We start from the raw sequence: 19,161 nt of genomic DNA, 5'->3' as shown, positions 1-19,161 counted from the left end.
ATCTTGAATCAATCACTTCCGTTCAACCCACCTAACCAGTGACGACTTCTGGAAAGAAGAGGGGGGATTACTGGCATAAACTAAACGTCATGTGAACGGGTTGTAGCGAAAATCCCCGTTACCGGGAACTTCCCGGGATGTTTTATTGCACATGTGAATGGGGCTTATGTGGCGTTGCCAAGATTGTGCGCAAGTGTCCTCATTTCTAAGTTTTGGAATTCGGTGGCCCTAGTTCAAAAGCCGACGAAAACATATCAATAGAAGTTCCGTTTTTGATTTGGAAACTGGGGTCAGATTTTTCAAGTACAATAATTCAACCGTTACTACGACGGCAAATGCGTGTATCCTCGAGTTGTAGTTTCCGAATCTGGTAAGTCTACATGTTTGCGAAGAACAAAACCATAAATTCTCTATGAAACCGAGCACAACTCAGGTCTATCATCATCTATGTACAATTTACTACCTAATGAGTTGTGCCTAGAGTTACCAACCGTATGTGTTATTTTTGATGTGATTTCAAGCGTCCTCCTACGTTTCAGAAAATTCACCCTTCTGTCCTTCTCCTCTTTTCAGGTTTCCGGAATTATTTTTCTTTTTTTCTGGAGGAAATTTTTTTTCTACTTTGATATACAGATTTCTTCAATGATATGAGTGCTTTTTTGTGTTTTTCCCCCACATGCATTCACCAATAACCGGCTAAATTCTCAGAATTGTTTCTGCTTTTTTAGCAGTTCTGTTTTAGATGTGGGAAAAATTATTTTGGCAGATGCGAAAATGTGTGTGACAGCAGAAAGGAAACAAGTGAGTTCTATGAATTTGTTCGATTTATTTAGTCTGTGGATCAGGGCGCCATCTATTGTGGATGTTTATGGATAAGGGCGCCATCTATTGTGGAAATTGGGATAAGTGACGTCACAAAGGGAGAGTGTGCGAAGGCGTCCTCCTTTCTCAGTTTTCGGATCTGGTAACCCTATTTGTGCCGGAAGTGCAAGTGTGTGTACGTAACAGTCTGAGTGCGTATAGTGTCTCATTTTTGAGTGCCGCCATCTATATTTCAGAAGTGGATGAAGTGTAATGTTTGAATGTTTGTAGATCAGCTCGCATTCACGCCTCGAAGTTGGGGATCATAAAAAAACCAACTTCAGCCAACCACCACTGTAGTGACTGTGGGGTTCGAACCCGGGTTCTCGCGATGCGCGTCCGACCACAAACCCATAAACTGTTTAAAACGACTGTGGCGCCATCTGTAAACCAAAGGTGCAACTAATTCCTCAAACCGGATCATTTGGCACATTAAACTAACTTAACGGCCTGCCCATTAAACGAACTACATGTCTTTCTGTCTATCAGTGTTTCAAAGTTATGTCATTCCGAAGATACGGTGGAAGGGGGGTCTTTTCTGTGAAACCTTGTACTTATCTAACCGTTATAGATATTCTGATTAAATTATTTCATGGAGATTTTATTGCGCAATTCTTTTAAGATACAAACGAAAGACGTCATCATAGCAAAGAAATATGTACTAAAAATAAATTCGGCGGATCATTACGAAATTCCGCTTCGATTTCGCAACGGAGCCGAGACAGTGTGAGGACATTAGATAATGAGCACCTCGTTATTCAGGTGAGCTCTGGATGCGTCGGTAGTGATATGTGACGTCGTACCTTGGATCACGATAATTCTAATCGCTTTCGGTCAGGAGATAAGTGATTGATTTTACGACCTCCTAATCAATAGATCGCACGTTTGTCGTCTTTTTTCTTCGGCATTCAAGATTGCATTGTGTCAACTAGACGGTCGTATTGTTGGATAGGGAGGGGATGAGTCTTAGAGCCCGAAATGTCTGACATGTTTCATCGAAAGATTCGTTTTATTTGAATTTGGAAGATTAAAAATATAACCCAGATGTGAAAATGTGTGTGACAGCAGAAAGGAAACAAGTGAGTTCTATGAATTTGTTCGATTTATTTAGTCTGTGGATCGCGATTCCTGAGTTGGTTACCAATAACTTGGTCATGTGAGTCGGACCTCCCCTCCCCCACACCCCCATCTACTAAATTTTGTCTGATTGTCCTGTATTGTGAACAAGGTACAAGTAGTAGGACATATACAATCAGTAGGACATAGTATTGTGCCAAATCGTGTAGGACAGTGGTTTTTAACCGGGGATCCAAGGGCGTAGCGAGGGGTGGGGGGACTTGGGGGTCTGGTCCCCCCCCCCCGAAATGTGAGAAAATGACCGAAAAAAGGGAAAAAGATGGCCAAATCCATTGTTCTGTCACTTTGGTCCCCCCCCCCCAAAATGAAAGTGGTCCCCCCCCCCCGAACGAAATTTCTGGCTACGCCACTGCGGGGATCTATGGGGGGGGGGTTCCAGAGGGGATTTCGTGAGCTTCGATGAGAAAACAATCTATTGTTTTTACATTATCAAGTGCTGAGTATTATTCTGTAAAGGCGTCAGTGATCTTACCTCATTGGAAAAAGAGGGGAGTCCCCTGAGTTTCGTCTTACCAGAGAGGAAGGCGGGAAAAGTTTGAGGAATGAGTGGTCAGTAAAATTAGACTAAATTGGGAGAAAGGCTAAATTTGGAGGTTGCCAAACCGTCGGTCCACCTCTGTTTACAGAGCGAGAGGCTAGGTCAATGATTACCCGATAGAGTGGCCTAAATGATGCGTAAGCATGGAGTCACCAAAAGGTGAATTAGGTCAGTGAGTGACCTAGAGGGTGTGCAGACACGTGAATGACCTAGAGAGTGTGCAAGCATGAGGATGACCTATAGAGAGTGACCAAAACAGTGTGCAAGCATGTGGGTCACAAAAACAGTGTGCAAGCATGTGAGTGATCACAACAGTGACCTAGAAAATTTTCAAGCACGTGAACTACAGCAAGAATGACCTAGATAGTGTGAAAGCGTGTGAGTGATTAAAACAGTGTGTGCAAGCATATGAATGACCGAAACAGTGTGTGCAAGCATGTGAATGACCGAAACAGTGTGTGCAAGCATGTGAATGACCGAAACAGTGTGTGCAAGCATGTGAATGACCGAAACAGTGTGTGCAAGCATGGGATTAACCAAAAAAAGGACCAAGGGAGTTTGGAAGTATGCAGGAAAACCAAAGGAGTAGCTTAGAGAGTGGAATTACGTGAGCGGCCAAATAGCGTGACTTTAAGACTATCTGCAGATCATGGGTGGATAGCCCCGATGGTGCCAAACTCGGAGGAGCGGCAAATTTGAGGAATGAGTGGCCAAAATAAATGAACTTAAATGAGAGAAGGGCGGCAAAAAACCATAAATCCGTCTCTGCGTCATGCTGGTAGAAAGGGACCGTCGAACACAAATGGTTAGGAGCCCTTGGTGTAGCGGTCGATGAGGGTCTTTCGGTTCCCGTCAGTGTCTGAGACTTTTACGTGTCACCCCATGACCTATTTCTATCAGGGTAACGCTTGGAAGAAAAGACCTATCACTGAACAGTTTTGAAAATTCGCGTAAGTTCTTACGCTTCCCAAGGAAAGCATGCATCACATTTTGACGACCCTTATTGTAAGATAAAGTTTCAGTTGGTTTCCTGCCCATGTTTGTACAATATAATGTTGGTCTCGGAGTACCTTCCACATTTTCAGTTCTCCTGGCCAGGGATTTCCTCTTGACTATAGACCAGAGTTTTCGAAACTACTTTTTTTTTTTTGCCCATGGCTCCCTCTGGACCATATTTGACACCCCTAATTTGCCGCAACACGCACTTTTAGAAACACTAACCTACGCAAACAGATGCATCGAATAGATACATGTGTACCTTGTATTTTAGAACACTTGATTCCCTCTCCTCGAGAAGGAGTGTGATAATATCCCATAATAACATTGGGCAAGCAAGCGGTGGATATCAATCGGAGTTGCCCGAAACTCACTTTCATAGTGACGGAATGGGTGTGAAATGGTAACAAATAGTGAAAGATGGGGCGTACGATGGCAACACTCGAGATTAGTTTCGCCAGTTGCGTATCGTGATTGATCACTTAGACCTGTGACATTCCGTAAAATATAGAAGCAAGGGGAAAAAAATCTGCACAAATAAAAAGTAGAAAAATCCCAAAGTGTATGTGTGTGTCTCAATGGTGTAAAAAAAGTCATTTCCTGCGCCACATGCCTTTGAAACGACGACTGGCGTACGAACACCTGAAGATGATACATCACGTCTTGTACGCAATCGATTTACGGCTGTGTAATTGCTTTTTTTTTCCCCCCTTTTCCTTCGTATTCTGTACTTCGATACCCCCGCCATCTTTTCTCTCCTTCCATTAATTTTCCTTCTATAGTCTTCTAGAAGAAAAAAAAACCAGTTTCTACTTCGTTTAAGAAAGAAAATTTCGAAACTTGGAGAAGATTCTCCTTTCACCATCATTTGAGCAGTTACAGGCTGTTTGGTAGAGGGCGCTGCTTCACCACGGAATCTTTTCCACGGTAAAGAAACTAACCAACCTACCTACCTGCGTAATTGTTTGTGACGCAACCGCATTCCTTGTTAACATAATCATTCCTCTTCTCTCTCTCGTCTCCATCTTATTCTTCTGATTAGGAAGAAACACGAAAAAGGAGAAATATTTCATTCACATCAAAACCAGTTACTTATACACTGAAACCCCCCTCGCTCGTCTTTTTTACGTCATTGAAGATTCTTTCTTGATTGGTGGAAACACCCTAGGACTAGGGTTTCTTGTCAGCCCTACGGCCCATCTTGTTACTAGTATAAATTTGCTGAATATTTCACGAGTATTTTCTCCCACCCCTGTGGTTCAGCCTTTTCAATGATTTAATGTAACTCAACGGATTTAAAACCAATGAAAACTCGATTGAACTGATCAGTTACGTCTTAGAGTTTTTTGTAATTGAATATACCATAGTTTCTTTGTTTCGGATTTATTTGATTTGTTATGATCTTGGGTCTTAGAAGGAATTTCTGAAACAGTAAGTATCAAGTTTATAAGAGTCATGTATGGAGTAACGAACCCTTCGGACCAGTGCTTCTTAAATTTTTGTGGCCCATGGCTCCCCAGAATATTCCAGTAGACATTCTGTGTAAATAAAAAAACCACCTCAAAGCACTGAGACCAAGGAAGACATCAATATCACGACTTAATTAGGTTAATAAAGCCTGTTCAAGCTGACACCTATTTCGTCAGCTTGGACAGGCTTTATTAACCTCAGTCGTGACAAAACTTTTAACACTTTGCAACAGATGGCTCCCCAATTCGCATCCAAAGACCAATCAGGCGCAGCAAATACAAAGACGAACTCTTCGGACGACCAGACGTAAACATCCCCCCTCCACAACTCATTCGTGTGAATTCTGACCACGAGGTCCTGATGACGGCTCTCCATTGAAGAGCTGAAACGCGTCGACCATTCGACCAATTGAATTTATTTGTCTTAAAAACGTGGCAATTTTTGTATAAAGAATACTTATGGTTGTCTTATTCTAAGTATGGATAGCTTCTCGATTTATCCCAACATGTTTATCGTATTCAATGTGCAATTCAATAAAGATAATAGTTCAAATTAACTTCGTTGAAAATACGTGAAAAAACGGGACATTTTCGGTTAAAATGTCTGGATGGCCAAAATTATGCGGAGTTACGGGAATGTCCCGGGAAATGCGAAGCGGTATGGGGTATTAATTATGGGTAACGGCTACTTCAAAACTTTGTCAGAGCTGGGCAAATGCCCTAAATGGACGAAAAACCGTCGGGCAACAATGGTTCCTGGGCCCCCACAGTCACTTTCGGAATATTTACTTTGGTTACCGTGGTTCCCTACTTTGGTTTCAGACATGCATATGCCTTTACAATGGTTTGTAACTTCTTTAATGCTGCTAGTATTATAGTTTTATGTTTTGTAAGCATGCATTGATTTTTATATTTCTTGCTTGTTGGGAGTTTTAAAATCCATCCCAATTGAACCCCACACTCTTAAGTTACCTTTGCTTTTGTAACAGCCGTAATAATTATTTATCTTTTCAATGACTAAATACTGAAGAAATGAAAGAAAGATTATATATAAAAAAATCTATAAACACCTGGCTGAACATCTTCAGATCCGAAACTCTTCAGAAAAGAATGATCTGAAAGAAAGAAAAAAAATCACTCTCATTGAAAGAGTTCTATCATTATTCCGCTAGAGGGCACTTTCCGGTTTTTTTTGTGGTTAGTTACTCGTAGGCAGCCATTGAAGGGGCACTTGAGGTGATGTGTGTATGTAAGATTCTTCTTTCCAGATGATACTGAATAAAGAAGTAAAGAAATTGTGGGCGTCAATCAATTTTATTGTTGCGATGATGTCGTTTCCTGTGCTTCTATTATTATTATTCTTTTATCGGGAGGATGGCGGGGATGTGCTTTACTTTTCTATTATGCGTACGTATATTCTTTCAATTCCCCTTTACGCCCTTGTTTGGTATTTAACGAGGATTTTTTTTTTTTTTACTCTTTTCAAGTGGTTTGTTCTTGTGGCTTCTGTATTCTCTCATTTTTTTCGATCTTTTCATCGTGTGCTACGGGGTTTTTTTTTTCAAATTTCCTGTTGAACGGCTTTGACACGGGTAGAAAAATATAAGACACCATCTGTTTCGGACTAGTCTTCAGTTAATTTTACCCCTATTCAAGATTGGGGGAGATATATTTTCAAAGAAGACATAAAAATATCAAGATCGTCCGTTGTACCAAATAACAAAGTGGAACCTCCCATACCGAACTCCCCATTAGCCGACACCTCCCATTAAAGGACACTTTTTAAAATTACATCGACGGGTTTTAGAGTATTTTACTGTCTGTTAAAACGGACACTCTTCGTTAGCGGCCAAGACTTTTGGTCCCACAACTGACCATTATCGGGAGATTCTACTGGAATCTAATACTAAACTTGGTGGTAGAACTTGAAGTAATATTGTTTTTAGCGTCGTATGTTCAAGAAAGCTGAAATGAAGTTTGCGTTTTGAATTTAATTGTGATAAACGATTAGAAATTATTTGAGAACTTCGAAAGAATTAGTTTATTCATCTCAGAATATCTCTTGGAAACAAAATTCTGATAAATGAGTTCACGATTTTTGAGAGGTATTCCGATAAATGAGTATGTGAATTAATTACTTTGAGTGATTCTGATGAACTACGGTTGTTAAATTCTTAAAAAAAACATCCTAATAAAGATGTCCATCTTCCTTGTGAGAAACTAATGAATGAGCTCAATTCTTGAAGAAAATTATGATAAAATTGATCGAATTCAATCATCGAGAAAATTCCTTTTAAACAAATTCAATTATTGATGAAAGTTATTTTTAACCAGTTCCTTTCTTGAGCAAAGTCGAAACAAATGTATTGCATTTTTGAAAGAAATTCTGATGAATGGGTGAATTCAGTCCTTGAGATAAATTCAAATAAATGAGCTCAATCATTGAGAAAAGTTCTTTTAAACAAGTTAATTTCTTGAGGAAAGTTAGGAGAAATTCTAATGAATGAGTGTTCAATTGTTGAGAAAAATTCCGATACATGAGTAATTATATAATAATGATACGAGTTATTTTGCGCGATTCTGATAAACTACGGTTATATTCTTGAAGACAATCGTGGTGAATAAGTCCATCTTTCGTACGAGAAACAAATAAATGAACTTGAGAATCAAAGAGAGAGCGAGAGAGAGTCCAATTCCAGAGAGAAATTACGATAAATAAGTTCAATCATTGAGAAAAGTTCTGTTAAACAAGTTAATTTCTTGAGAAAAGTTGTAATGAATGAATTGAATTATTGGGAAAAATTCAGATGTATGAGTTGAATTCTTTATAGAAATTCTGATTAGTTTAATATTTGGAAGAAATTCTGATGAGTTGCATTCATGAAAGAAATAGAAATGAAACTTTCTGTTGAATTTTTTCAAATTCTCAAGAAAAAATTTGATAAAAGAGTAACACTGGAGAAAACTTCTGGTGAATACTGTAAATTCAGTTCTTGAAAGAAAATATATGAATATCGGCAAAATCTCTAAAAGATAATCTGTTATAATATATACGTAAATTTTTGTCTTATACAGATGGTGAAACGTGCTGATGCTGGCAGGGAGGAATCAGACCTGGACCGTATTCAGGATCTTTTTCCCAGCGATAGCTTGCGGCTTCATGAAAGAGATCCGCTGTCTCCGGTAAGTGTGTGTGAAACTACAGTATCTTATTTATTTTCCTTATTTCGCTAATGGGCTGCAATAGTGCCACAGGAGGCGAATGACTAACCATTTGATGGTAAAATGTTGAATTATTCAACGTGCCACTGTTGCGTGCCGGGACGAAGATTATTTTAAAAATGATTGGCTGATTATATTCCTGAAAATTGAAATTATGATAAAAATTGAATTTCTCCATTCAAAAATTCGGATAATACCTCTCATATGGTTTTGCTGCTTGTAGGCCACGCGAATTTTGCTGCCCTTCCCTTATTCTAATCTAATTTACTTGACTAGTTTTTCTCGAATTCGCCACCCTATGCTATAACCCGATTGGACTCCCTCTACTCCTGCAAGTATACCAGTGTTTCTTATACCGTGTTTGTTTATTATTCGGATAGCAATTTTCGTTATCGCAAAGCTCTATTTTGCTCTGCATTTAATAAGCGATTTCTTATTGTTGTTTTATGGTCACATAGTTTATTTTCGTATGCCTACTCATCCGTTAACCCTATCTACTATTTTTTTTTTATTGGTGCTATTATTATTACTACGCATACGGAATTGCAAAAAGATTTTTTTTTTTCTGTATATATTCTGATGGAAAACAAAAATAGCGTTTTGTAATTAAGGGTTTAAGCTCGATTCTGGTAATTGTTTCCCGTTTTTTTGGGTTTTTTTTGCGAATCTCGGTGACAAAATTAGTTTTTTACTGTCCACACACTTCCATTTTAGATCGAGTAGAGGAAATAGACTTATTTACGGCAATACTACTGGGTAAAATACGGGGTGCTCCATAAATTCGTATATAGTTTGAAAATTCGTAAAAATCGAAGGAAATGGTATATTTGAATATCGTGTTTTTGTGTGCGAAAAAGTTTTTCCTCACGAAGGGGGATTTTTATTAATATAGAAAAAGTTCAGATTTTCGTTGACAGAGGGCGCTGGGGCAAGACTGATTGAACCAGAAACTTCCTTAATATCCCTTTTGTGTCCTAAATGTTCGTAAAGCTTCAGCCGGTGATTCATGGGCTGAGGTAAAACCGCTTCACCAACAGTGCCTTTCTTTGTCCACCAATGTCAACATCACGATGAAAACCTCATATAAGTGCCAGTAACAGGAATGTTCTGCATTTTATAGGACTCTGGTTTGCATATTTCCAGTGATTTGATTTCACGGAGAGTATTCTATTGGCAAAAATTAGAACTAAATCCCTTTACGTGTAAAAAGAAATCACCATTCGTGAAAATAAATTTTTTGCAAATCACATTCAAATATGCGATTTGCTTCAATTTTTATGAATTTTAAACTATTTGCAAATTTGTGGGACACCCTGTAAATTATTTTGATAAAAGTACTAATTTATTAATTTATTTTATAAAAATAACATTCATCTTTAACGTGAAACAGGTTTTCTTTGTTATGTGAAGTACGGTATTTGTGTTGGTTTTCATAATTTATTTTATTTCATTTTTTTCATTTCTTTTATCTTCAGCGTAAAGGTCTGATGAGGTCTAAATCCTCTGCCGCAGCCAAAATCCAAAAGAACTTATCCACTAAAGCCAAATCGCCAAATGGTGACATGTAAGTGTTCATAATGTCAAATATGCGTTTATGCAAGTACATAGGGATCAGGATTTTAGTTTCTTCTCTAAGCACCAATGTTGTTCTCGTTGTGAAATAACTATACTATGAGCAAATGTCTTTTGACAGTAATGCCGGTAAAAAAAAAATTGTTGACAATGATGTCTAAAAAAATTGACAATGTCTTAAAGAGATATCGGGAAAAAAGTTCCTTGCGAATGATGTCGGCAAAAATTTCTTTCATAATGATGTCAGCAAAAATGTCTTTTTGACAACAATGAGTAAAAACGATTTTAACAATGATGTCGGTAACGATGTCTTGATAAAAATATCGGTAAAATGTTTCTCTTGAGAATGATGTCGGCAAAAATGTTTTTAGAGAATTTTACCAGCCAAAATTTCATTTGACAGAGATATCGGTAAAAATTATTCCGACTAGGATGCCGGTAACAATTTCTTAAAAAAAATATCGGCTAAAAGGAAACTTGAGAATGACGTGAGTAGAGAAATGGCCGCAAAAAATGTTTTTCGCAACGATGTCAGAAAAAAATGACATGACAAAGATATCGGGAAAAAATAATTTTGGGAATCGAAAATAATTTTGTCGGTAACAATTTATTGATTAAAATTTTTTTGCGAACGATGTCGGTAACTATTTATTGACCAAAATTTTTCTCGAGGAATTATGTCGGCGAAAATTTTTCTTAAGAATGATGCCGGCGAAAATGTCGTTCGGCATTGATATCCGAAAAATGTTACAATGACGTAACGTAGTCGTCAAAAATGTCTTTTCACTACACTGTCGTCAAAAAAGTTTTTCTCAACGATGTCAGCAAAAAATTTTAGAAACTTCGTTAATGGTAAGGCGATGATATTTCCAAAATGCTATGACTAGCAGGAAAATGTTTTCTCTCTTTTTATTTTTCAACTACTGGTCCAATTACATGTGTGTCTGGATTTGATACATCAATTCAAACTTACTAAGGCCGGTATTAAAAAATCCGGTATGATAAAATCCCTTTTACAAAACTTGAAAAATCCAGCCAATAAAACTCATAGGTTACATTCGAGCAAATGCAACCGGTGATCTTATTGGTGGAATTTTTCAAATTTTATGAAAGAGCTTTTACAAAACTTTTATCAAAGTCATTTTATAAAACTTGAAAAATTCAACCAATAAGATTATCGGTTACATTTGCTCGAATGTAACCTATGAGCTTTATTGGTTGGATTTTTTGAGCTTTATAAAAGTGATTTTTATCAAACTTTTGTAGTGTAATACCGGCCTAAGGGAACAATTTTCCGAAAGGCTTTTTCTGAGTAACATGGCCTTCTTAGAGATGTTTAAAGTAGAAAAAATTATGTCCAATAAGTCCTAGATGATTTTGATTCTAATCAACATCGTTTTGAGTTTCTGCTTCAAAGAAAATTATCATCTAATGTCTACGTCCCAATAGAAAAACAAGATACAGGGTAATAAAAATCTCAAAAACAATCATCATTACAACCAGGTCGTATCAATAATCATCCGAAGATGCCACCGATATCTAGATTTCACCATCCGTTAAATTGATATTAATTGATATTTCATTTCCAAAAATAGGTTTCTAGGAAAGATGTGTGTTCCGTTTTGAATCGAGTATTTTTTCCGAAGAACTTGTAAATAGTAAATATCTCCGAGGGATACAATTCGGGAGGAAAAGTGTCTAAACACCCATCTCTTTGGCATAAAATGCCTGAGCATGAGTTTGATCTTGATCTAAATAGAACACTGCGTATATCGATTAGTTGATAAAGTAGGAAAGAGACCGAAAAAAGAAAACGTGTAATAATAAGAATAAATGAAAACTTGTTCTAGTTCCGATGGCTAGGAGAAATGTTCGATAGACACCTGTCTGGGTGCTAGAAAGTTCTAGTTCAAGTTCATTGATGGATTTGCCCCCGCAAGATACGTATTTTTCTCAGAAAATGACCCCCGTGAAATTCAAGGGAAAAAAAAAGGAGTTAGTATATCTTAATGTTATGGGTTTTTGGCACACTGACCCACATCAAGGCAGCGTTAGGTTGTCCATTTACCCCGATGTTATTGAAATGTGTTACGATATTTCACTTTTTTTGAAGGGATGGGCGGAAAGAAAAATATAGTAAGTATATATATAACATTATGGCTTTTATTTGATGGGCTTGGAGAAGTTCCCTTTCCATCATCCATTCTCCTTATCATCGTGGTTATTGGAAATTCAATCTATTTCTTGCGGCCCTTTCCTTCCTTGTTCCGTTCAATGAGTGATGATGGACCCCTTTCTTCCTCTCTCTCTCTCTCTCTCTGCTCAAGTTAATTTATATATACATTGTAATTATTATTTTTCCGCCATGTTTACAAACATCGGTTTATTGGTCATGTCGGTCTAATTACGATTTTTTTTTATTCTCGGGGCCATTTATTAGCTTTCATTTCTATGATTTGGGTTATGGCCCGTTTTTTTGTGTGTGTGTGTGTGTGTGTATTTATGGAGGTTGATGCTTGTGGGAAGTTGTGGGCGTGGGATGATGGACCCAGTCTTGTTAGGTTGTATGATAAGGAAAACTCGGTATACTTCATTATCTTTGACCTTACGGGGGGGTTGTTGAAATGTATACGATGGATCTTTGTACCCTTTGCCCCGGGGATGGTAATTACTGCCTTAGATCTGAGCTGTTTCGGATTTTATTTTATTCTACCTTTTAGTCTATCGGGCGGTATTTTGCGTGGAGTTTTCAGCAGGGTCTGCTTCTAAACAGACGCCTTCTCCCCTCTACTAGAATATTTTAGGTCGCAAATTTAATGTCATTTAATTTTCTGATAATCAGCATGTGACAAAGTTAAAGCGATATTTAAAAAAAAAAAAATCTGTCGTGTTGAAATATGGGTTATCCCTAACTTCAACCGTATCGTTAGTAGCTAGCGGTTCAATTATATCGACCGTTTATTGGTTCGAAACGGCAACAACGTACAGAAATGTTTGTGAATATGTTTGGAGGGAGGAGTAAACACCTTCTAGCCTCCTTCATGCTCTTGTAGGCTGATAACGATAACTCTTACAGGGTAAAAAATAATTTTGGTCAAACCTTAGCTTCCGAACGTGCAAAAAAAAAATTTCGGAAGTGAAACTGATAACAGTATCCGAAGTCTTGATAACTATGATGGAATTTTTTCCTATTTTATGATATTGGTCCGTCCCGTTGTTCGGAAAAGATAACAATATCCGAATGATAACATTATCCGTGATTTTAATAAGCGGCTTTGGATGTATCTCAAAGCATAGAATTTTGAGTTGTTGCCTTTTTGAACTGGCCGTCACAGGTTCCGGTGCGTGAGGCTGTAGTGCCGAAAGGCTTCGGTAGTTAGGCCTGGATTACGATATAATTTTTTTATAGAAGCTCTTTTATAAAACTTCAAAAATACAATGAATAATCTTATCGGTTACATTCGAGCGAATCAAATGTAACCGATATGCTTATTTGGTTGGTTTTTTTTTTTTTAAGTTTTGTTAAAGATCTTTTATCAAACTTTGCGTATATACGCCTAGGTGCTAAATGTTTCTGATTCGTCAGGAAGACTTCCGATTTTTTAACCTAATCACAATCATCCGATCAGAAATCAGATTTTTCCATATGTTTTTATAGAAATTCCGAAAAAACCCGAAATTGTTTGCTCCTCAGAAATTGAAAATCTCTAAGGAAAATCCCTCAATCCTTGCAAAGTGGCCATATTTATTGGTCACCGGAATGTGCTGGTAAAAAAAATACGGGGAAATTGCCAAAATTGTCGCCAAATATGATACCAAAACTGAACAAAGTTCCTAATTTATTGCTTACATATTCAAAAAAGAAGTTGCCAATGGCAGTAGATGAAGTGCTACTGCTAATCACTGTGAATTATAATGAATTTCACAAAAAAGAAAAACATGATAATAAATATGTGAGAAGATTATTCATAGTCATAATAACCAGCTTAATAGCAGTGGAAAATAAAAATTCAAGTCGGGCTCTTTGACAATACGGGAAGAAACAGGACAATTTTTTTTTTAAAGAGTCTTGATTGCCAAAATCACAGGAAAATACGGGAAAAATGGGTCGTATGGTCACCTCGAGAAATTCCAAATTTCCCTTTTATTTGTATCGCGTTTTCTTCCTCAGCAAAATTTTTTCTTCACGTGGTAAACTGCGGATTTTTCAAATCTGGTAATTGACACCCATGCGTACGTCTACGGGTCCCGTCCAATTTCAAAGTCTAATAACGAGCATTTAACCGCATGCCGAAAAGAAACCTTAAATGCTTGTTATTTCATCAAGGAAATCGTATCAAGACTTTCAAAATCCGAAGGTTGTCTCGGAATTTATTACTGATGAATGAAGAAAATGAACGAAACACTCATTTCACTACTACGCAGCATTGCAGAATCGCTTGGAAATGTTTCGATCGCTCATTTCTTCTTTTGTTTTTACACTAATGAACACGAATCGTTTCGACATCTTCTACCCTAAGGACTTGTTTACGAGTCTTAATAAGACAACATCTTTCGTGAGCAGAAAATATTAGAGACGACGACGGTGGCAACATCTCCAAACGCCTTCGCAAACCGAAAATATGTTCAAAGTCACGACGAGAACCCCCCTTTCTTTTCGATGTTTCTTGAGAATGTATATTGCATAAGATCCAAACACAGAAACGTCACATTCTCCTTTGCTTTCTTAATAGACGTTTCCTTTCCTTTTAGCATTGACAAACACCTGCTGTTGTAATGAAAAAGTTTTTCTTTTTTTCTTCATTATTTTTCTAGTGTTAGGAAAAAAACCGCACAAAAATGTCCGTGTAGGAATTCCTAGATTGTATTGAATCCGTTGCGCATGCGTTATGTGCGAGTAAACACGTGTTTTCAAGGATAACTACCTTCGAAATTTTTCTACCTTTCTCTCTCGCGCTCTTTGATAAATGCGCAAAAAAAATGTAAGTGTGAATTATAAGCATGAAAATTTCATGCCATTTCCTTTCGTTCTCTTTTGGGTACGTGCTCACAAGTAGACTCTCAATAATTCGCTAGTCCGGCCCGTCCAGTAAGGGGGGTCATTCAAGTATTACGTCAGCATCGGGGGGGGGGGGTTTCGGATTTTCTGACTTTTGATGACAAGGGGGGAGGGAGGGGTTGAAGGCTTCCTACGTCATCAACCACCCCTTTTTGAAGATATGAACCATTCTAAGCTGCTGACGGGGGGGGGGGTGTCAGTGTTTTGCTGACAAGGGGGGTGGGGGGGGGGGTCAAAAATGGCTGAAAATCTGCTTACGTAATACTTGAATGGGCCCCTAATCCGGCGTTTCGAATGGCGATGAACATATCCCTCGATGTCTGTGAGCAGAAGTTTATATTATTTGATTTTTTTAGTTGGCTTCCAGTAATCCGGCGATCTTGATAATCCGGCACACTCTGGTCTAATTGGCGAAAGTCAAGTTTGCAGCGAGAGAAGATACAGACAAAATTCTGATAAATGAGTTAAAACAATTAAATTTGAACTTTCCTTTTATTGAATTACGATAAGGTTAAAAAAAATTTTCAAAAAATTACGTTTATCGAGTTAGAGTAAGTCTAATGTGAATTCAGTTTTTGAGGAAAAAATCTGAGATGAGTGAGTTCACAATTCTTTAGAGTAATTCTGATTTTTAAAAAAAAGTCAATTATTGAGAGAATTAATTGTCGCGCAAAGTTCTGATAAATGAATGAAAATACTTGAAATAAATTCAGTTAAAATTCATCGGGATTTAAATTTGAACGAGCTAAATTCTTGAAGGGAATCACATGTTGAGTGAGTTGAATTCCTGAAATAAATCCTGATGAGCCAGACAGAGAGAGGACCATGATCTGGTCTGGTCTGGTGCTGAGTCATGAGTTCTTGAAATACTAAGTTCTGATGAGTGCGTTGAATTCTATAATTAAATTCTGATGAGGGAGTGGGTTGAATTCTATAATTAAATTCTGATGAGGGAGTGGGTTGAATTCTATAATTAAATTCTGATGAGGGAGTGAGTTGAATTCTATAATTAAATTCTGATGAGTGGGTAGATTTTTTCTAGAATTAAATTATGATGAGTCAGGTGAGTTCTTGAAATCAATTCTGATGAGTCAGATGAGTTCTTGAAATAAATTCTGATGAGTCAGATGAGTTCTTGAAATAAATTCTGACGAGTCAGATGAGTTCTTGAAATAAATTCTGATGAGTGAGGTGAATACTGTATTCTAGAATTAAATTCTAATGGGTGAGTTGAATTCTACAATTAAATTCTGATGAGTCAGATGAGTTCTATAATTAAATTCTGATGAGTCAGATGAGTTCTTGAAATAATTCTGATGAGTGAGTTGAATTCTTTTGAGATTCACAAATTCTCATAAATGAGTTCAATCTTTTTTAGTAAATTCTGAGAAATGAGTTGAATTTTTTTGAAAGAAATTCTAATTAATTCAAATTCTTTATAGGAATTTTGATGGTGGATACTGTATAAGTTCAGTTCTTGAGGAAAAACATCTTAAAAATGTCGACATCTCCAAAAGATAATATACGTAAATCGCACAAATGTCCGAGTATGTTATCTTAGATTGAATCCACTGCGCATGCGTTATGTGCGAGTAAACACGAGTTTTCAAGGATAACAACCTTCGAAATATTTCTACCTTTCTCTCTCGCTCTTTGATAAATGCACAAAAAATGTAAGTGTGAATTATAAACATGAAAATTTCGTGCCTTTCTCTTGTGTTTCGGTTTAAAAGAAGCTGCAGAGGAAAACAGAAGCGAACCGTAGAAAGCGTGTCAAGCCAAGTCCGAAATTGGGACTTCCGTGGCTCGCTGTTGGTAGTGAATTGTGTGTAGTTTACTGTTTATGTATTGCATGTGTATTACGGGCAGAAAATGCGTTATACTGTATGTAATTTTTCTTTTCACCGCCGTGGGGTGCTGCTGTTGTCCCAGTTGCGAGAGAGAGGAACAGGAAAGCCACTTGTCCTCGAATCTCTTCTCTATTAATGGCAGAGAAAAGCTGTTCGATGAAATAACGTATCGTCACCGCCCTTTTATAGGTTTTTTCCCGATATTGAAATGTTATCGCCGGACGTGACTTTGAATATAAAATTACACCGCAGGTCCCGCTTAAAACGTTTCGTAAATACCGTCATGAGAGGAAAAAACGTAATAAGTGGGACAATGCTTTAAACGGGAAATCTCAATGAGTGTTAATTAGTAAAAGTTGGGAACACCGAAAATACGTCGTACTAAGTGGGAAAACAATCAAAGAGGGAACGTTATAAACGGGATTCACGGTAGTTTCCCGAATAGTACGATTCAAATGTACTGTATACATAGGCGTACGCAGAATTTTCTCGAGGGGGGTTTCAGATTTTTTTCCTTATGGGGGGGGGGTATGTTTTTTCCTGCTAAATAACACTATAATCTTGGCTCAAGGGGGATTAGAACCCCAAAACCCCCTTTGCGTACGCCAATGATTGTATACACAAGATAATTTATAAATGTATTGTATACATTCGACACCAGTTATTAAGATAATGTTATCATTCGGGTATTGTTATCACTTTTCCAAAGAATGGAATGGACCAATATCGTTAGTATTCGGATAATATCTTTCTTCCGTCGATTTTTTTTTTTTTTTTGTGTGCATTCTGAAGCTAATGTTTAACCACACTTATTTTTTCCCCCCGTAAGTTATCGTTATCAGCTGTGTCTCGGAAGGCTCGATAACCTGCAGTATTCGGTGTGTTATTGCGAAACATCTGCCGTATCTTTCTTGTCCTCCCGAAACAATCGTAGCATTCGGCATTTGTTAAAGGTACAGCCTGTAAACAATCGGCATTTCTTGAAGGTAGAATCTGTAGCATTTGACATTTCCTGGAGGTACGGCCTGTGTAGCATTCTGCATCTCTTCAAGGTAGGACCTGTAGCACTCGGCATTTTCTAAAGGTATAGCCTGTGTCATTCGACGTATCCCAGCTAAACACTCGCGGCATTCGTCACAGCCTAGGGGGCCGTTCAAGTATTACGTCGTGTCGTCATCGATGGGGGTGGGGGGTTTCCGATTTGCTGACTTTTGATGACAAGGGGGGGGAATTTGGATAATGCTTACGTCATCAACCACCGTTTATGAAAATATGAGTTGGATTCAGAGGGGCAGAGCTGATGACAAAATTTTGCACACCTGGGGGGGGGGGGGGTCAGCGTTTCGCTGACTTTTGCTGACAAGGGGGGGAGGGGGTCAAAAATGGCTAAAAATTTGCTTACTTAATAATTGAACGGCCCCTAGCTAAAAATCCAGTTGCATTCGGTATATCCTAGCTAAAAATATGTTGCATTCGGCAGGGCCGCAACTAGATGCTGGATCAGCCGGATCAAGCATGCAATTTGTCACCCCCTTGTAATGTTGAAGGAGCGATAAGTCGGTGAAATCGTGCCCCCTGTGTTCTGGCGCCCGGGCACCAGATCAGCTTACTCCCCCCCCCCCCCCTCAGTTGTGGCGCTAGCATTCGGTATATATTCTAGCTAAGCTAAAAATCTGTTGCATTCGGTACATACTAGCTAAGCTAAAAAATCAGTTGTATTGTGCATTTTCCCGGCATATCCGTGAGAAACACTTAAAACGTTAGGCATTGTCTCGAGAAACAGCTTTAGCATTCAGCAGTTACTTGAGCGACCTCTATAGAGAATTCCCATTTTCCTCAAGGAACTAGTGCAGCATTTGGCATTTTCTCGAGTTAACAACACATCCAAGTCAGCTGATACTTATTAATTTGAACCATTTCTATTTTTTTTTTTTTTTTTTTTTTGTAATGGTCATTCATAACAAACATGGAAAATGTAAACGCATACGCATTTTTCTAGAACGAGCAGTAAATTAATTAATTAATTTTTTTCTTTTTACGATCATTTTCTCCTAGAATTTTGTTGTGAATGATTCACTTGGGCAAGAACTTGGGGAGTTCGTGCATTTTTTCCCCCCGATTGCTCGTGAAACTTAAAGACAAGCAATAATTGCATTTTTCTCGGAAGAAAGAAAATTTGCGTAGGCGAAAAACAAAAACGGAGGAGAAACAAAAAAAACAAGTAATATTTGTAAAAGAGCCGCCGCACTCGGTTAATATGGCATTCATTTTTACGCCTGGGGTAATCGTGGAGATAGGCGTGGCAGCATTTTACAAGAATGCATTTCTTCACGTGTTTGTGTGAACGCAGTTGTGTTTCCCCCCCCCCCCACTCCTTTACCCGCTACAACGCCGTTGTTGTTGTTGTTGTTTTCATATGATTGGAATTTTTTTTTTTTAAATAATAATAATAATAAT

At 37.9% G+C, this 19,161-nt stretch overlaps 1 protein-coding gene across 3 annotated transcripts in view; it reads left to right on the top strand.

The window, feature by feature from the left end:
• LOC149066853 (uncharacterized) overlaps positions 1 to 19,161 on the top strand; it is a 428,124-nt gene that overhangs the window by 363,666 nt on the left and 45,297 nt on the right. For all 3 annotated transcript variants that reach the window (XM_089253243.1, XM_089253244.1, XM_089253245.1), the window contains 2 exons: positions 8,077 to 8,184; positions 9,699 to 9,787. In XM_089253243.1, the coding sequence (XP_089109369.1) occupies positions 8,077 to 8,184; positions 9,699 to 9,787 (197 nt within the window). The remainder of the gene's footprint in view (positions 1 to 8,076; positions 8,185 to 9,698; positions 9,788 to 19,161) is intronic.

This window comes from Pholcus phalangioides, unplaced genomic scaffold (assembly GCF_987345545.1).
Source record: "Pholcus phalangioides strain wild (caught in Gottingen) unplaced genomic scaffold, Ppha-v1.0 ptg000032l_1, whole genome shotgun sequence".
NCBI lineage: Eukaryota > Metazoa > Arthropoda > Arachnida > Araneae > Pholcidae > Pholcus > Pholcus phalangioides.
This window is presented reverse-complemented; position numbering and strand designations above follow the sequence as displayed.